This window comes from Aplidium turbinatum, chromosome 6 (genome assembly GCF_918807975.1).
Source record: "Aplidium turbinatum chromosome 6, kaAplTurb1.1, whole genome shotgun sequence".
Taxonomy (NCBI): Eukaryota; Metazoa; Chordata; class Ascidiacea; order Aplousobranchia; family Polyclinidae; genus Aplidium; species Aplidium turbinatum.
This window is the reverse complement of record NC_137477.1, coordinates 5,188,849-5,203,173: the sequence shown is the minus strand read 5'-3', so window position 1 is coordinate 5,203,173 and position 14,325 is coordinate 5,188,849. Positions and strand designations below refer to the sequence as shown.

Genomic DNA, 14,325 nt, shown 5'->3' with positions numbered 1-14,325 from the left:
CTCGAAATAACAAATTTTGCCAGCTTAGAATATTCTTAGGGTAGTATTTTTGGATAAAATTTTATAGTTCTTTTTTTGTTTTACAGAAATCCGTTGACAATGTCCTCGGTGAAATCCAGAAAGGAATTATAGATCTCGCCAACTGTAAACTAGGTAAGCTACCTTCTCATGCTATGGACCATTTTCATGTTTTGTTGTGGCAGTCAAGGAAAATACCTCAACTCCAGGGTGATGTAAGAAAACCCTGAAACTAAATTGCAAGAAGAAAATGTTGCAAGTTTGTCAACCAAGCGATGGTGGTTTATCAACCTGTTTATTTCTAGAATCTAGATAAATAATATATCTTATGTTCCATTATATCATATACTATATGTTCCATGATATCTTGAATTTTATATCCCATTGTATCACATGTGATATATTTCATTATATCTCACTTATTTAAGATATTGTTCCCAATGGTTCTGGGCACCACTCCCATGTGTTTATGATTCGAAAACCAAACGGGGAAACACTGCGGCTGGCGTGCGACACTCAGGATGAATGGGCTGACTGGCTGCAGCATCTGCGGAGCGCAATCATGGACCAAGACACTATGGTGAACAACAGTTCTTAAGTTTTTGGAAAATAATTAAAAGTATTTGTTACTTATGATACAAAGTGGCACCTGGATGCACACTGAGCGATTGCTTGATTGAAAACCTATTTTGTTGCATCATAACTCCAGCAAAGAGCAATAGGCCGACAGCATGCCTTCTGTCACGACGGTCTAACTGGCCAAGATTTTTCAAAATTATGAAAGCAAAAAATAGTGTAATAAAAAAATTCTTGCCAAAATTGTGATAGTCTCTATGTCACAAACCCGTGGTTCTTTCTGTACATACTGTTGCTATAGGCGGCACGGTCATCATTCTACGATCTTTCACGCTGTATTAAGCTGAATGAAGCTTATTTCTTCAGCTCTCAGTTTCCGGTTAGTTTTGCGTATTAGCTTTGACTGGCTGACCCCTATCACTAACTATTTCATTCAGTTGGTATAGATTTCTTATATTTGGTATTATATTGGTATCTTATATTTGGTATTATATTTGGTATAATGTAGAAATGGCTGATTTTGCTGTTTCCTTCTATCGTGTTATCGCTATATATAAGGGCACCCGTCGGCTGTATTGTCGTGTGGTGAAAGCCCTAGCTCGGCGTTCGAAAGGGCGCCGGTTCGACACCGCTCAAGAGCATGCGGCTGTGTCTTTATTAAGACACTTAACGACATGCCTGAAGGTGGTCTCGAAGATTGGCTCCTTGCCTTCCCGTCCACTTAATCTAAATCTTCAATCACCGGGTGTAAGCCATACGTAATAATTACCACCACACAAATTAGTAAGAGAAGTCGCTGCATATCACTGACTATCCTTCCCTTCCTTTGTTGCTGCTGTCAATCACCCAGCCACTGCAATCAAAAGAAATATTACCAATGTTTCGCTGGACTCGCTAAGCCAGTAAAGCGGTGCAACTCAACATCATTGTACATTGAATACTGTAGTATGACAGTGTCCACTCTGCATGGGTTGCAATCTTCGTGAAAGAAATTCTTTAACTTTACAATAACTTGCTAACACACAACACACCACACACACACTTAGGTCAACAACTTGCTAACACAACTACACACACACTTTAATCAACAACTTGCTAACACACTACACACACACACTTTAATCAATAACATGCTAACACAGCAACACACACACTTTAATCAACAACTTGCTAACACAGCAATACACTACATACACACTTTAATCAATAACATGCTAACACAACTACACATTACACACACACTTTAATCAATAACATGCTAACACAGCAACACACTACATACACACTTTAATCAATAACATGTTAACACAACTACACATTACACACACACTTTAATCAATAACATGCTAACAAACATTTTTGTATGATTAGGCCAAAAAGTGGAAAGATATCGAGAAAGACCAAAGGATTGCAGTGGAACTTTCAGACCTGGTGATCTACTGCAGGGCTGTCCAGTTCGATGACAGCAAGAATGGTGAGCAGTGGCGCCTGCATCTTCTGGCACGAGAAAAATATTAAATGTTCGAAAAACTTCTTTTAAAATCCCTAAACATTTCATTTTATGCTTCATCATTAATGTTTGCGAAACAAAAGAAAGCGCCATCCACAAATCATAGTTTTGAATTTCCCCCAACATGCTCAATGTTAGACAGAAAAATTGGTTATTTTTGTGAAAATGTAATGTAGAAATGGCTGATTTTGCTGTTTCCTTCTATCGTGTTATCGCTATATATAAGGGCACCCGTCGGCTGTATCGTCGTGTGGTGAAAGCCCTAGCTCAGCGTTCGAAAGGGCGCCGGTTCGACACCGCTCAAGAGCATGGGGCTGTGTCTTTATTAAGGCATTTAAAGACATGCCTGAAGGTGGTCTCGAAGATTGGCTCCTTGCCTTCCCGTCCACTTAATCTAAATCTTCAATCACCGGGTGTAAGCCTGGATACGACAAACAATGGCACCCATCGGTTAGCCACTGCCTGGTGTCATCTTCAATCGAGTCTAAGCCTTCCATACAATGAGGTGGTCTGTACAGCAGACAATTCTTGATTATGGGGGCTGCTGTCTGCATTTCACCACACCCACAGGCAGCACTGTCTGCCAAGCCCAACTGCTTTAACCGTCTCAATGATCCTGTTTAACATCAATGTTAACATATTTTTATTGGTTATACGTCTGCAAATGTCGAATCAACATAAAAAAGACGTTTTATTTGACAGCGTGACCTACGTATAAGTCGTAGTCGTATATCTGACAAATATGATTTACCCGTGGTGGCAACTACCCAGAGAGCAAATCAATTGTTTTTTGCATTGATTCAACGCCTGCAGACGTGTTTAGTGTGTCGACTGTCGATGTTGTAATCGAAATCTTGTTTGCGCTATATAAGTTCAAACCAGCTCAGCCACGTTTCGCACTGATTTTATTACCATCAAACTTGTATAATATCAATGTTTTTTAATATTAGGTCACAGTTTCGAAATGTCATCTTTTGCCGAGCTCAAAGCTGAGAGGATGGCATGCCAAGACAGAGCCAAGCAGTTCCTAGCGTATAATTTTCGTCAGTTTTCAAGAATCTACCCGAAGGTACAGTTGTTGTTTAAAAAAATGATACTTTACTCGAACCCATACCGAAATGTGTCATTTATTAAGTGTAAAAAACACATAGTAAGATAATAATTAGACATTATTTAATTTTCCCCACACAGCGCATCATTCATCATTGCGGCGCTTTTAAACTTACAGGACATGTGAACCTCACAGACCCTAACACTGAGACTAAAACACTAGTTACAACGATTAGAGGGTGCTGTCTGGGTTGCTGCCTCATATGCAAGGGGACGAAGATCTAATGTTTCCCAATGTATTGTTCATTTCTTCATTTTATCAGTCGGCGATACGATATCTGGACTGTGTGAAATACCTGTTAGGATTCTATTTGTGAGAGCCTGTACCCAAGTATGGGGGATTATTCCTTTTTAAACAGGGAAGCTTTATCTTCAACAATCAACTAAGCAAATAACATCATATACGTTTTTCCGGTGCAAACTAAGCTGAACTATCACAAAATGTATAAGTTGATAATCTACGTTTATTTCAACGTTTTGTCAATCAGACACGACTGACTTCTTCATGGTGCTAGGTCAAGTAGTGACTACCTGTTTAGCACCATGAAGAAGTCAGTCAACCTGATACGACTGAGAAAAGTACGAGAGAGCGCTTTGGTTTCATCATCCAAGACACTTGGTGAAGGGTAGCACAGCCATTGATGGTGTAGTCTGCGGTTTGTTCCTCACTGCCATACTCTCAGGGAAGGGGAAGTACCACCCGCTTATCAATCAAAAAGTTCTACCAAGTCGCAGTTAAGATATAACAAGTTGCTTTGTTTATTCCACAGGGCGGCCGATTGGATTCATCCAATTACAATCCATTGCCTTTTTGGAACTGTGGAAGCCAGTTAGTCTCTCTTAACTTTCAAACCGGAGGTGAAACTTAGTTGTGTGTGAACGTTCATGACTTTCCACATTTCCGTTAGCTGGAATGCTAAAATATGTTACGTATTTCAGCACTCCAGCTAAAGGAAATGAAGTCACATTGCCTACATGCATTTACCATAATTTTGCTAATATTATTGCTCAGCAAATTAAGGTTTTTGTGAAATGTATATTGAAGATGTGATTGAAAAATGTATCAAGTGATATATTATGCTTAATCTTGTGTTGAGAGTGGATACTGCAGTTTAATGGACAAAGCATATCGTCCTGTACAACGATATAATCGATTGTGGAATCTTTGTCCTCGGACTGAGGTACCTCTTGGCAAGCTTGATCCTGGTAGTTTCGCATACTTGCCGAGACGTTGAACCACAGACGCAGGCCTGACAACCCAGATTGACAGAGTGAAGTTTCTGAGTAATTGTTGAAGTCTTGTTACCAGGGAATTATTCCTCCACTAGGTGCCACTGAATGAAGAGCCGTCCTAAGAATGCGTTGCTCAAGTACACACTACGAGAGTCGAACCAGTGCCGCTTGGTGTCTTCTTCCATTGCAAACCAATTGATCTTGCGTCATCCTTTCAGATAGGCATTCGCGCTTTGAACATCTGAACGTTTTTTGTTGTCAAGAACTCTATTTATTTATTTATTGATTCTCACTTGCCAGCGAGGGCCTAGACACCATTCCGAATGATCAAGGTCGTCTGGTTGTTTTTTTTATGACGTATTTATTTTTCCCTTTGACAATAAACGCTCTTGTGACGAGTGTTTGTTGTAATCAACTCTTCAATTGTAATAATTGAGCCGAAGCTGTTCGCCTTTCCCCAGACAAAACTATATTTAATTGGAATAGCCTTTGACTATCAACCGTAAGTTAGGTATCTTAATGATTAATCTATGCTCAGCCAAAAACAAATCCATCCTATCGTTGTGCTTGTAGACCGTTCCATGCAATTGAATGAAGGGAGGTTTGCGATGTACAATAGATGCGGCTATGTGCTACAAGATGCTTGTTTCCAACACAAGAACTACAATCCTTACAAGAAAGCGCCAATCCCTGATGTGGATCCACTCATAATGAACATTCAAGTGAGTATTCGCTCTATAGTTCTTCTGAAACCTCTTCCGGGGTTGTAAACTTGCTGCTCTCAAAACCTATTTTAACATATTTCTTTACAACAGGATGGAAACTACTTTTCATGAAAGTTATTCTAGGTTAAGGTTAAGAGTTGAAGCCCTTGCTAAATAAGTTTGTTACTGGAGCTCGAATTTAGTGTTTTTACTTCCATTTATCAAGGGAGCGGCCACCAAAGCAAAGTTCCTCATATCCCTTTATCATGAAGTTGTGTTTTTTTTTATAAGTTTATAAACAGCGACTACTTTATTCTTAGCAAACGCTTATCAAGAATGACGGTAAATATTATTTTGGTCACTGATTCACTTTTAAACCTGTCCTCGAAACCAGCATCAACCTAAACATTTGCCCAGAGTTTTTGAGATGTAAACTGCCGAATCTATGATTCACTTTTAATACCATTGTAAACTACTGCCCAGACACCAAAACGTTAAATCAATGCAAAAATAACATAATTTGTTGTCTGGGTACAGAAGCTTTTTTCTTATGATATTATTTTGCTTTTAGCCATATCTTAAGCTCATTTTAAGGCTAATTAACCTGAATTTTGCAGATTATTGGGGCACGACATCTTCCAAAGTCTGGCAAAGGGATCGCGTGTCCGTTTGTAGAGGTCGAGATACAAGGCTGCGAATATGACGACACAAAAGTAAAGACTCCCAAACGAGGTTGGTGATGCGTTTGCATCGTTTAGTCCAGTTTGCGCAAATTCTGCATACCGTTTGGTCAAACACTAACTCCGCTCATTGAATCAAGGAAACGTGTGAGCACTTGGTAAATCACAATGTTAAAATTCCGCTTGTCTATATTTTTAATATTCTGTAATAAAAAGTTTGGAGATCCTTAGACATTAAAGGTGCATTTCAATCAACCATATGCCGGTGACGTAGCCATCCCCCCAAAAAATTTATCTGCCCTCCTAAAAAAATATGTTTTGATACTCCTACAACGTTTTAATGCCATTTAAATTCATGTTGAATAACTTTTGCCCCCCCAACAATTCATGTTGAATAACGTTTGCCCCCCAACAATTCATGTTTAATAACTTTTGCCCCCCCAACAATTCATGTTGAATAACTTTTGCCCCCCAACAATTCATGTTGAATGACGTTTTCCCCCTCAACAATTCATGTTTAATAACTTTTGCCCCCCCAACATTTCATGTTTAATAACTTTTGCCCCCCCAACAATTCATGTTGAATGACTTTTGCCCCCCCAACAATTCATGTTTAATAACTTTTGCCCCCCAACAATTCATGTTGAATGACGTTTTCCCCCCCAACAATTCATGTTGAATAACTTTTGCCCCCCCAACAATTCATGTTTAATAACTTTTGCCCCCCCAACAATTCATGTTGAATAACTTTTGCCCCCCAACATTTCATGTTTAATAACTTTTGCCCCCCCAACAATTCATGTTGAATGACGTTTGCCCCCCCAACATTTCATGTTTAATAACTTTTGCCCCCCCAACAATTCATGTTTAATAACTTTTGCCCCCCCAACATTTCATGTTTAATAACTTTTGCCCCCCAACAATTCATGTTGAATGACGTTTTCCCCCCCAACAATTCATGTTGAATGACGTTTCCCCCCCAACAATTCATGTTGAATGACGTTTGCCCCCCAACAATTCATGATGAATGACGTTTGCCCCCCCCAACAATTCATGTTGAATGACGTTTGCCCCCTTAACAATTCATGTTTAATAACATTTGCCCCCCCTAAAATTCTCTTACCAATTACGTCACTACCATATGCCAGTGTACAAAATCCTCAATCGCATGGTGGACTGATAGTGTATAGTTTGCTTCCTCATGAGTCCACAGCATTGCAACTGCGTGCAGTTGAATTCTAAGCGTTTGATGCGTTCAAAAATCCAACATATCAATGTAGAAACACGTTTTTTTTATTGCAGAGGAGAACGGTTTGAATCCCATATGGGAAAACAACTCGTCCACTGGTAATGATAACTCATTTGACTTCGACATCCACAAAAAAATTTATCTGCCCCCCTAAAAAAATATGTTTTGATACTCCTACAACGTTTTAATGCCATTTAAATTCATGTTGAATAACGTTTGCCCCCCCAACAATTCATGTTGAATAACGTTTGCCCCCCAACAATTCATGTTGAATGACGTTTGCCCCCCAACAATTCATGTTGAATGACGTTTGCCCCCCAACAATTCATGTTGAATGACGTTTGCCCCCCAACAATTCATGTTGAATGACGTTTGCCCCCCAACAATTCCTGTTGAATGACGTTTGCCCCCCAACAATTCATGTTGAATGACGTTTGCCCCCCAACAATTCATGTTGAATGACGTTTGCCCCCCAACAATTCCTGTTGAATGACGTTTGCCCCCCAACAATTCATGTTGAATGACGTTTGCCCCCCCAACAATTCATGTTGAATAACGTTTTCCCCCCCAACAATTCATGTTGAATGACGTTTGCCCCCTAACAATTCATGTTGAATGACGTTTGCCCCCTAACAATTCATGTTGAATGACGTTTGCCCCTCAACAATTCATGTTGAATGACGTTTGCCCCCTAACAATTCATGTTGAATGACGTTTGCCCCCCAACAATTCATGTTGAATGACGTTTGCCCCCCAACAATTCCTGTTGAATGACGTTTGCCCCCCCAACAATTCATGTTGAATGACGTTTGCCCCTCAACAATTCATGTTGAATGACGTTTGCCCCCCAACAATTCATGTTGAATGACGTTTGCCCCCCAACAATTCATGTTGAATGACGTTTGCCCCCCAACAATTCATGTTGAATGACGTTTGCCCCCCAACAATTCATGTTGAATGACGTTTGCCCCCCAACAATTCATGTTGAATGACGTTTGCCCCCCAACAATTCCTGTTGAATGACGTTTGCCCCCCCAACAATTCATGTTGAATAACGTTTGCCCCCCCAACAATTCATGTTGAATAACGTTTTCCCCCCCAACAATTCATGTTGAATGACGTTTGCCCCCTAACAATTCATGTTGAATGACGTTTGCCCCCTAACAATTCATGTTGAATGACGTTTGCCCCTCAACAATTCATGTTGAATGACGTTTGCCCCCTAACAATTCATGTTGAATGACGTTTGCCCCCCAACAATTCATGTTGAATGACGTTTGCCCCCCAACAATTCCTGTTGAATGACGTTTGCCCCCCCAACAATTCATGTTGAATAACGTTTGCCCCCCCAACAATTCATGTTGAATAACGTTTTCCCCCCCAACAATTCATGTTGAATAACGTTTGCCCCCCCAACAATTCATGTTGAATAACTTTTGTCCCCCAACAATTCATGTTGAATAACGTTTGCCCCCTTAACAATTCATGTTGAATGACGTTTGCCCCCTTAACAATTCATGTTGAATGACGTTTGCCCCCCCAACAATTCATGTTTAATAACTTTTGCCCCCTCAACAATTCATGTTGAATGACGTTTGCCCCCCCAACAATTCATGTTTAATAACTTTTGCCCCCCAACAATTCATGTTGAATACCGTTTGCCCCCCCAACAATTCATGTTGAATAACTTTTGTCCCCCAACAATTCATGTTGAATAACGTTTGCCCCCCCAACAATTCATGTTGAATAACTTTTGTCCCCCAACAATTCATGTTGAATAACGTTTGCCCCCTTAACAATTCATGTTGAATGACGTTTGCCCCCTTAACAATTCATGTTGAATAACGTTTGCCCCCTTAACAATTCATGTTGAATGACGTTTGCCCCCTTAACAATTCATGTTGAATGACGTTTGCCCCCTTAACAATTCATGTTGAATGACGTTTGCCCCCTTAACAATTCATGTTGAATGACGTTTGCCCCCTTAACAATTCATGTTGAATGACGTTTGCCCCCTTAACAATTCATGTTGAATGACGTTTGCCCCCCAACAATTCATGTTGAATGACGTTACCCCCCAACAATTCATGTTGAATGACGTTTGCCCCCTCAACAATTCATGTTGAATGACGTTTGCCCCCCCAACAATTCATGTTTAATAAAATTTGCCCCCCCAACAATTCATGTTTAATAACTTTTGCCCCCCCAACAATTCATGTTTAATAACTTTTGCCCCCCCAACAATTCATGTTTAATAACTTTTGCCCCCCCAACAATTCATGTTGAATGACGTTTTCCCCCCCAACAATTCATGTTGAATGACGTTTTCCCCCCCAACAATTCATGTTGAATGACGTTTGCCCCCTCAACAATTCATGTTGAATGACGTTTGCCCCCTCAACAATTCATGTTGAATGACGTTTGCCCCCCAACAATTCATGTTGAATGACGTTTCCCCCCCAACAATTCATGTTGAATGACGTTTGCCCCCTCAACAATTCATGTTGAATGACGTTTGCCCCCCCAACAATTCATGTTTAATAACTTTTGCCCCCCCAACAATTCATGTTTAATAACTTTTGCCCCCCCAACAATTCATGTTGAATGACGTTTTCCCCCCCAACAATTCATGTATAATAACTTTTGCCCCCCCAACAATTCATGTTTAATAACTTTTGCCCCCCCAACAATTCATGTTTAATAACTTTTGCCCCCCCAACAATTCATGTTGAATGACGTTTTCCCCCAACAATTCATGTTTAATAACTTTTGCCCCCCCAACAATTCATGTTTAATAACTTTTGCCCGCCCAACAATTCATGTTTAATAACTTTTGCCCCCCCAACATTTCATGTTTAATAACTTTTGCCCCCTCAACAATTCATGTTGAATGACGTTTTCCCCCCCAACAATTCATGTTGAATGACGTTTGCCCCCCCAACAATTCATGTTGAATGACGTTTGCCCCCTCATCAATTCATGTTGAATGACGTTTGCCCCCTCAACAATTCATGTTGAATGACGTTTTCCCCCCCAACAATTCATGTTGAATGACGTTTGCCCCCTCAACAATTCATGTTGAATGACGTTTGCCCCCCAACAATTCATGTTGAATGACGTTTGCCCCCCCAACAATTCATGTTGAATGACGTTTGCCCCCTCAACAATTCATGTTGAATGACGTTTGCCCCCCAACAATTCATGTTGAATAACGTTTGCCCCCCAACAATTCATGTTGAATGACGTTTGCCCCCCAACAATTCATGTTGAATGACGTTTGCCCCCTTAACAATTCATGTTGAATGACGTTTTCCCCCCCAACAATTCATGTTGAATAACGTTTGCCCCCCAACAATTCATGATGAATAACGTTTGCCCCCCAACAATTCATGATGAATAACGTTTGCCCCCCCAACAATTCATGTTGAATGACGTTTGCCCCCTTAACAATTCATGTTGAATAACATTTGCCCCCCCTAAAATTCTCTTACCAATTTCGTCACTACCATATGCCAGTGTACAAAATCCTCAATCGCATGGTGGACTGATAGTGTATAGTTTGCTTCCTCATGAGTCCACAGCATTGCAACTGCGTGCAGTTGAATTCTAAGCGTTTGATGCGTTCAAAAATCCAACATATCAATGTAGAAACACGTTTTTTTTATTGCAGAGGAGAACGGTTTGAATCCCATATGGGAAAACAACTCGTCCACTGGTAATGATAACTCATTTGACTTCGACATCCACTGTCCTGCTACAGCTTACCTCCGCTTCACCGTCTATGACCAGGATATGTTCGGTGACCCCAACTTTATTGCCATGTCTGTCATCCCAGTGTCCTGCGTTAAACCAGGTAAGCATCCGATTTAGAGACTTACTGCCCAGTAAACCGGCTTAATGGTTAGTGCGCCCGCCTCTGAATCGGTAGACATGGGTTCGATACCTTGTCGGGTCACAACAAATACTTTTTTAAAAATGATATTGCATCTTATTCCTGCTTGGCACTGAGTAATGGAATGGATTCGGGTAATAATGTAGGCTACTCAGTGGCGCCTCTACACGGCTGCATTGACACTGTCTGCTTTGTAAAGCGCTGAGGAGCAACGCATTCTGCGATGGATACAGCGCTATATAAAAATAAGCATTATTATTATTATAGACAAAAGTTGCCGTTTTTACATCGTTTCAACGTCGCTAGGTGTGAAACGGCAATTTGTTTTTTTCGATTGTTTTTTCATCTTTGAAAGTTAAAATAATGTAAGCAGTAAAACTGAGTTGTCAGTGAAAAGTAAAACAAAATGTCAGTGGTTCTGTCTGTCTGCATGTATGCGAAACTGATAGGATTTAACTTCCAAAGAGGATTCTCACGTCCTTTCCCAGTCTTAGACTCTCAAACTCAGGGGTGGTATCGATTTCTAGCATGTTGTTGTAATCCGTTTAACTTTCCGTTAACCGATTTTCACAAGTCAAGTGTGTTTCATTGAATTCACTCCAGGAGACTTGCACTAACCTATGCAACCAACAGAGTACACTGATATATGCCTTTTTGTCATAGCCAACTGCAGACATGTACTTTAATCAGCGTTACCAAACAAATTGCTAATGATTAAATTGGCGGCGTTATGCACTTGTTCTTACCCAGACAGCAAAACCTGTCATTTTCACATTGATTCAACGTCTGCAGACCTTGAATCAATTTGAAAATGACAGGTTTTGCTGTCTGGGTAGTTCAATTGACCTTATGGCGTAGGTCTTCGTTCTGTTCCGTTGAAGAACACGCACAGTGAAGATTTACCGCTAGCGGCGCTCCTGGTGCACCTCGACATACGACGAGCAAAGGTATGCTAAACAACCGAGTCGATAGACAAGGGTTCGATTCTGGGACGAGTGATAAGTCGCGTACCGTTGGGTATGCGACTAATGAGTGACCGCTTTTTTTTTTCAGCATTAAAAAATAAGCTACTATCAGAACTTTGGTAAAGTGTGACGTTTGCACGAATTATTTCAAAGTGTGACTTACCAATTAATAAATAAAGTGACTTGCGGTTCTTCTGGTGACTATAGGGTACTAGGTTACCTCCTGATGTTAAAGATGGTGCCTAGCTTTTTACCGACGTTGGTATGAAATGTTAAAGTGTCGTTCTTAACATCAAGAGGTAACCTAGTAGCCTACAGTCACCAGAAGAAAGCAAATGTCTGGTGAACAGTTTTACTCTGTTTTTACCAATTAATATTATTTGATTATACGCTTTGATACATCACAGGTATAAATCTACGTTTTTGCTCTCAGGAAGAAGATGAAGGTCTCTACGACGCTATTCAGATGTTGCGGGATCAGACCAAAGATCTGCAGAACAAGCTGAATGGGCCGTCCTTGAACGCTCTTGACATGATGAAATATAATCAGCAATTGAAGGAGACGCAAAAGGCGCTTTTTATTCAAAATGAGCAACGAAAAGAGAGGTTCGTAGGAGTTTTTCGTTTTCTAACTTGACTCTCTCACGAGTTTCAATTATTTTGATACCGTTCTCTTGTGATGTTGTACTGGGGGTGTTCCTCAGGGGTTGCTGATTGCGGATGCAGTCAGGAAAAAAAACGATGTTACATTTACACGGAGGTTTTCCACGTTTGCGAGTGTTGTTTCAGAGCATAAAGTAAGAGCTTGCGGAGTGTTCTGAGCCACAACCATGTGATGCAGCACTGGCGATGTTCTTCAAGAAATCACTAGTTCCGGATGCGATCAGGAAAAAATGATTCAAGAGCTTGTGGGATGCTCTGAGCCACAGCCACGTGATGAAGATTATTTTGTCCAACTCATGCAAATAATCTCAGATATTGTCTGTAGAATGCTGCAACAAACAATTGTTTATAATGCAGCTTGATTTAGAAATTTGAGTTGCGGGTGCAACACGATGTTATTGTTACTGGTTGTTTGGTACAACTAACCCCGCTTTATGTTACAGGAACATTCAAAAGTTTAAGAAAGGTGCAAGCAACCAGGGATTCAACTAGCGATGAGAGAGCAGTGGTTTCCACTCACTAGAGCAAAATTAACGTTTTCTGTCTCGTGTTGTTGGTATTACGTCATATACGGGATAGTATTTTTCTTTGCCACTGTCAGCTGAAGCCAACGAATGGACTTAGTAGATGTTTTCTTTTTGCTTTTATTAACCACGTTCATAATTGTTTTACTCTTTCTGCACTAATTCTTATGCGCTTTTTAATTATTTGAGTCGTAATTCCCCCCCTCCCCCCACTGTCAGGTACCGTTTACGTTTCAACGCAGGCCTCATAAGGTTTCAGGTCTTCATAGACATGTCATTGCCCAGATGGCAACTTTCCACGTGGAAACAAAGTGATCCTATTAAGTGGTGGTCAAAAATAACAAGGTACCGAAGCAAATTCTTGCAGACGTTGTTCTTTGCACAGTCGACTTCCATCCAGAAAAACAATACTTTTTTACATTGATTAAACGTAACAATGTGAAAAGGGACATTTCTTGACATAGCTGCATATATGTATTCTCCGTGGCACAAATGACTAACCTCAAAAGTGATCATATTACCGACTTGCGTAGTTATTCTTCGACGTTGATTGTTGTATTAATCCGATTCTGTATTTCTCCGTCATAAAACGTCATGCCAGATGAAGCCAAGTCGACCAGTCAAATCAAGTTTAGACTGGGCGTCTGGCCTGACCTGCCATTCTGGTAGACCATAGAGCTGTAGGTTGCTTAAGTCATCTCCATAAGCTCCAACCACACAGTTGAAACGCAAGATGGCGTAATGTGCTCCGCCGACAACCTTCAGTTTTAAAGGGTACCGACCAAGGTTGCTTTTCCAGTCCACAAATCATCCCTTTGTCCAATCAATGTAAAAAGGGTCTGATTTGCTGCTTGGGTAAGATTTGACGTTACCGTGCAATTTCGCCCCTATGCAGTGAGTTTCATTACGTCACAGTGTCAATACCCATTGAGTGATGTTTGCTTCAACAATCAATAAGCTGTTAAATGCTTTTGTTTCGTAACATACCATCTTGCATCATCCCACAAGATGCAAACTGTTTGGCTTTTCCGTCCAACGGTATAAATATAATGAAAATATTAAAATATTTTTAATTCGTTACTTGTATGTGCCTTTTGCGTTTTTGCCAAGTTATCAGCAAAGATACTTTCTGTATTCCCACTGATTTTTAGAAGCAAAGGGGACCCCAAAATGTTGTCAGCCTCTCCCTCAGAAAAATACA

The 14,325-nt window shown here is 40.4% G+C and overlaps 1 protein-coding gene across 2 annotated transcripts in view; it reads left to right on the top strand.

Moving 5' to 3' along the window:
• Nucleotides 1-14,204, top strand: part of LOC145771506 (1-phosphatidylinositol 4,5-bisphosphate phosphodiesterase gamma-1-like) — a 52,020-nt gene extending 37,816 nt beyond the window's left edge. For both annotated transcript variants that reach the window (XM_082583202.1, XM_082583201.1), the window contains 11 exons: nt 87-153; nt 447-598; nt 1,966-2,068; nt 3,055-3,173; nt 3,985-4,072; nt 5,021-5,169; nt 5,769-5,883; nt 10,751-10,933; nt 11,831-11,919; nt 12,371-12,543; nt 13,044-14,204. In XM_082583202.1, coding sequence (XP_082439328.1) covers nt 87-153; nt 447-598; nt 1,966-2,068; nt 3,055-3,173; nt 3,985-4,072; nt 5,021-5,169; nt 5,769-5,883; nt 10,751-10,933; nt 11,831-11,919; nt 12,371-12,543; nt 13,044-13,092 — 1,287 coding nt within the window. In that variant the 3' untranslated portion in view covers nt 13,093-14,204. The remainder of the gene's footprint in view (nt 1-86; nt 154-446; nt 599-1,965; nt 2,069-3,054; nt 3,174-3,984; nt 4,073-5,020; nt 5,170-5,768; nt 5,884-10,750; nt 10,934-11,830; nt 11,920-12,370; nt 12,544-13,043) is intronic.
• The last annotated feature ends 121 nt before the right edge of the window (nt 14,205-14,325 follow it).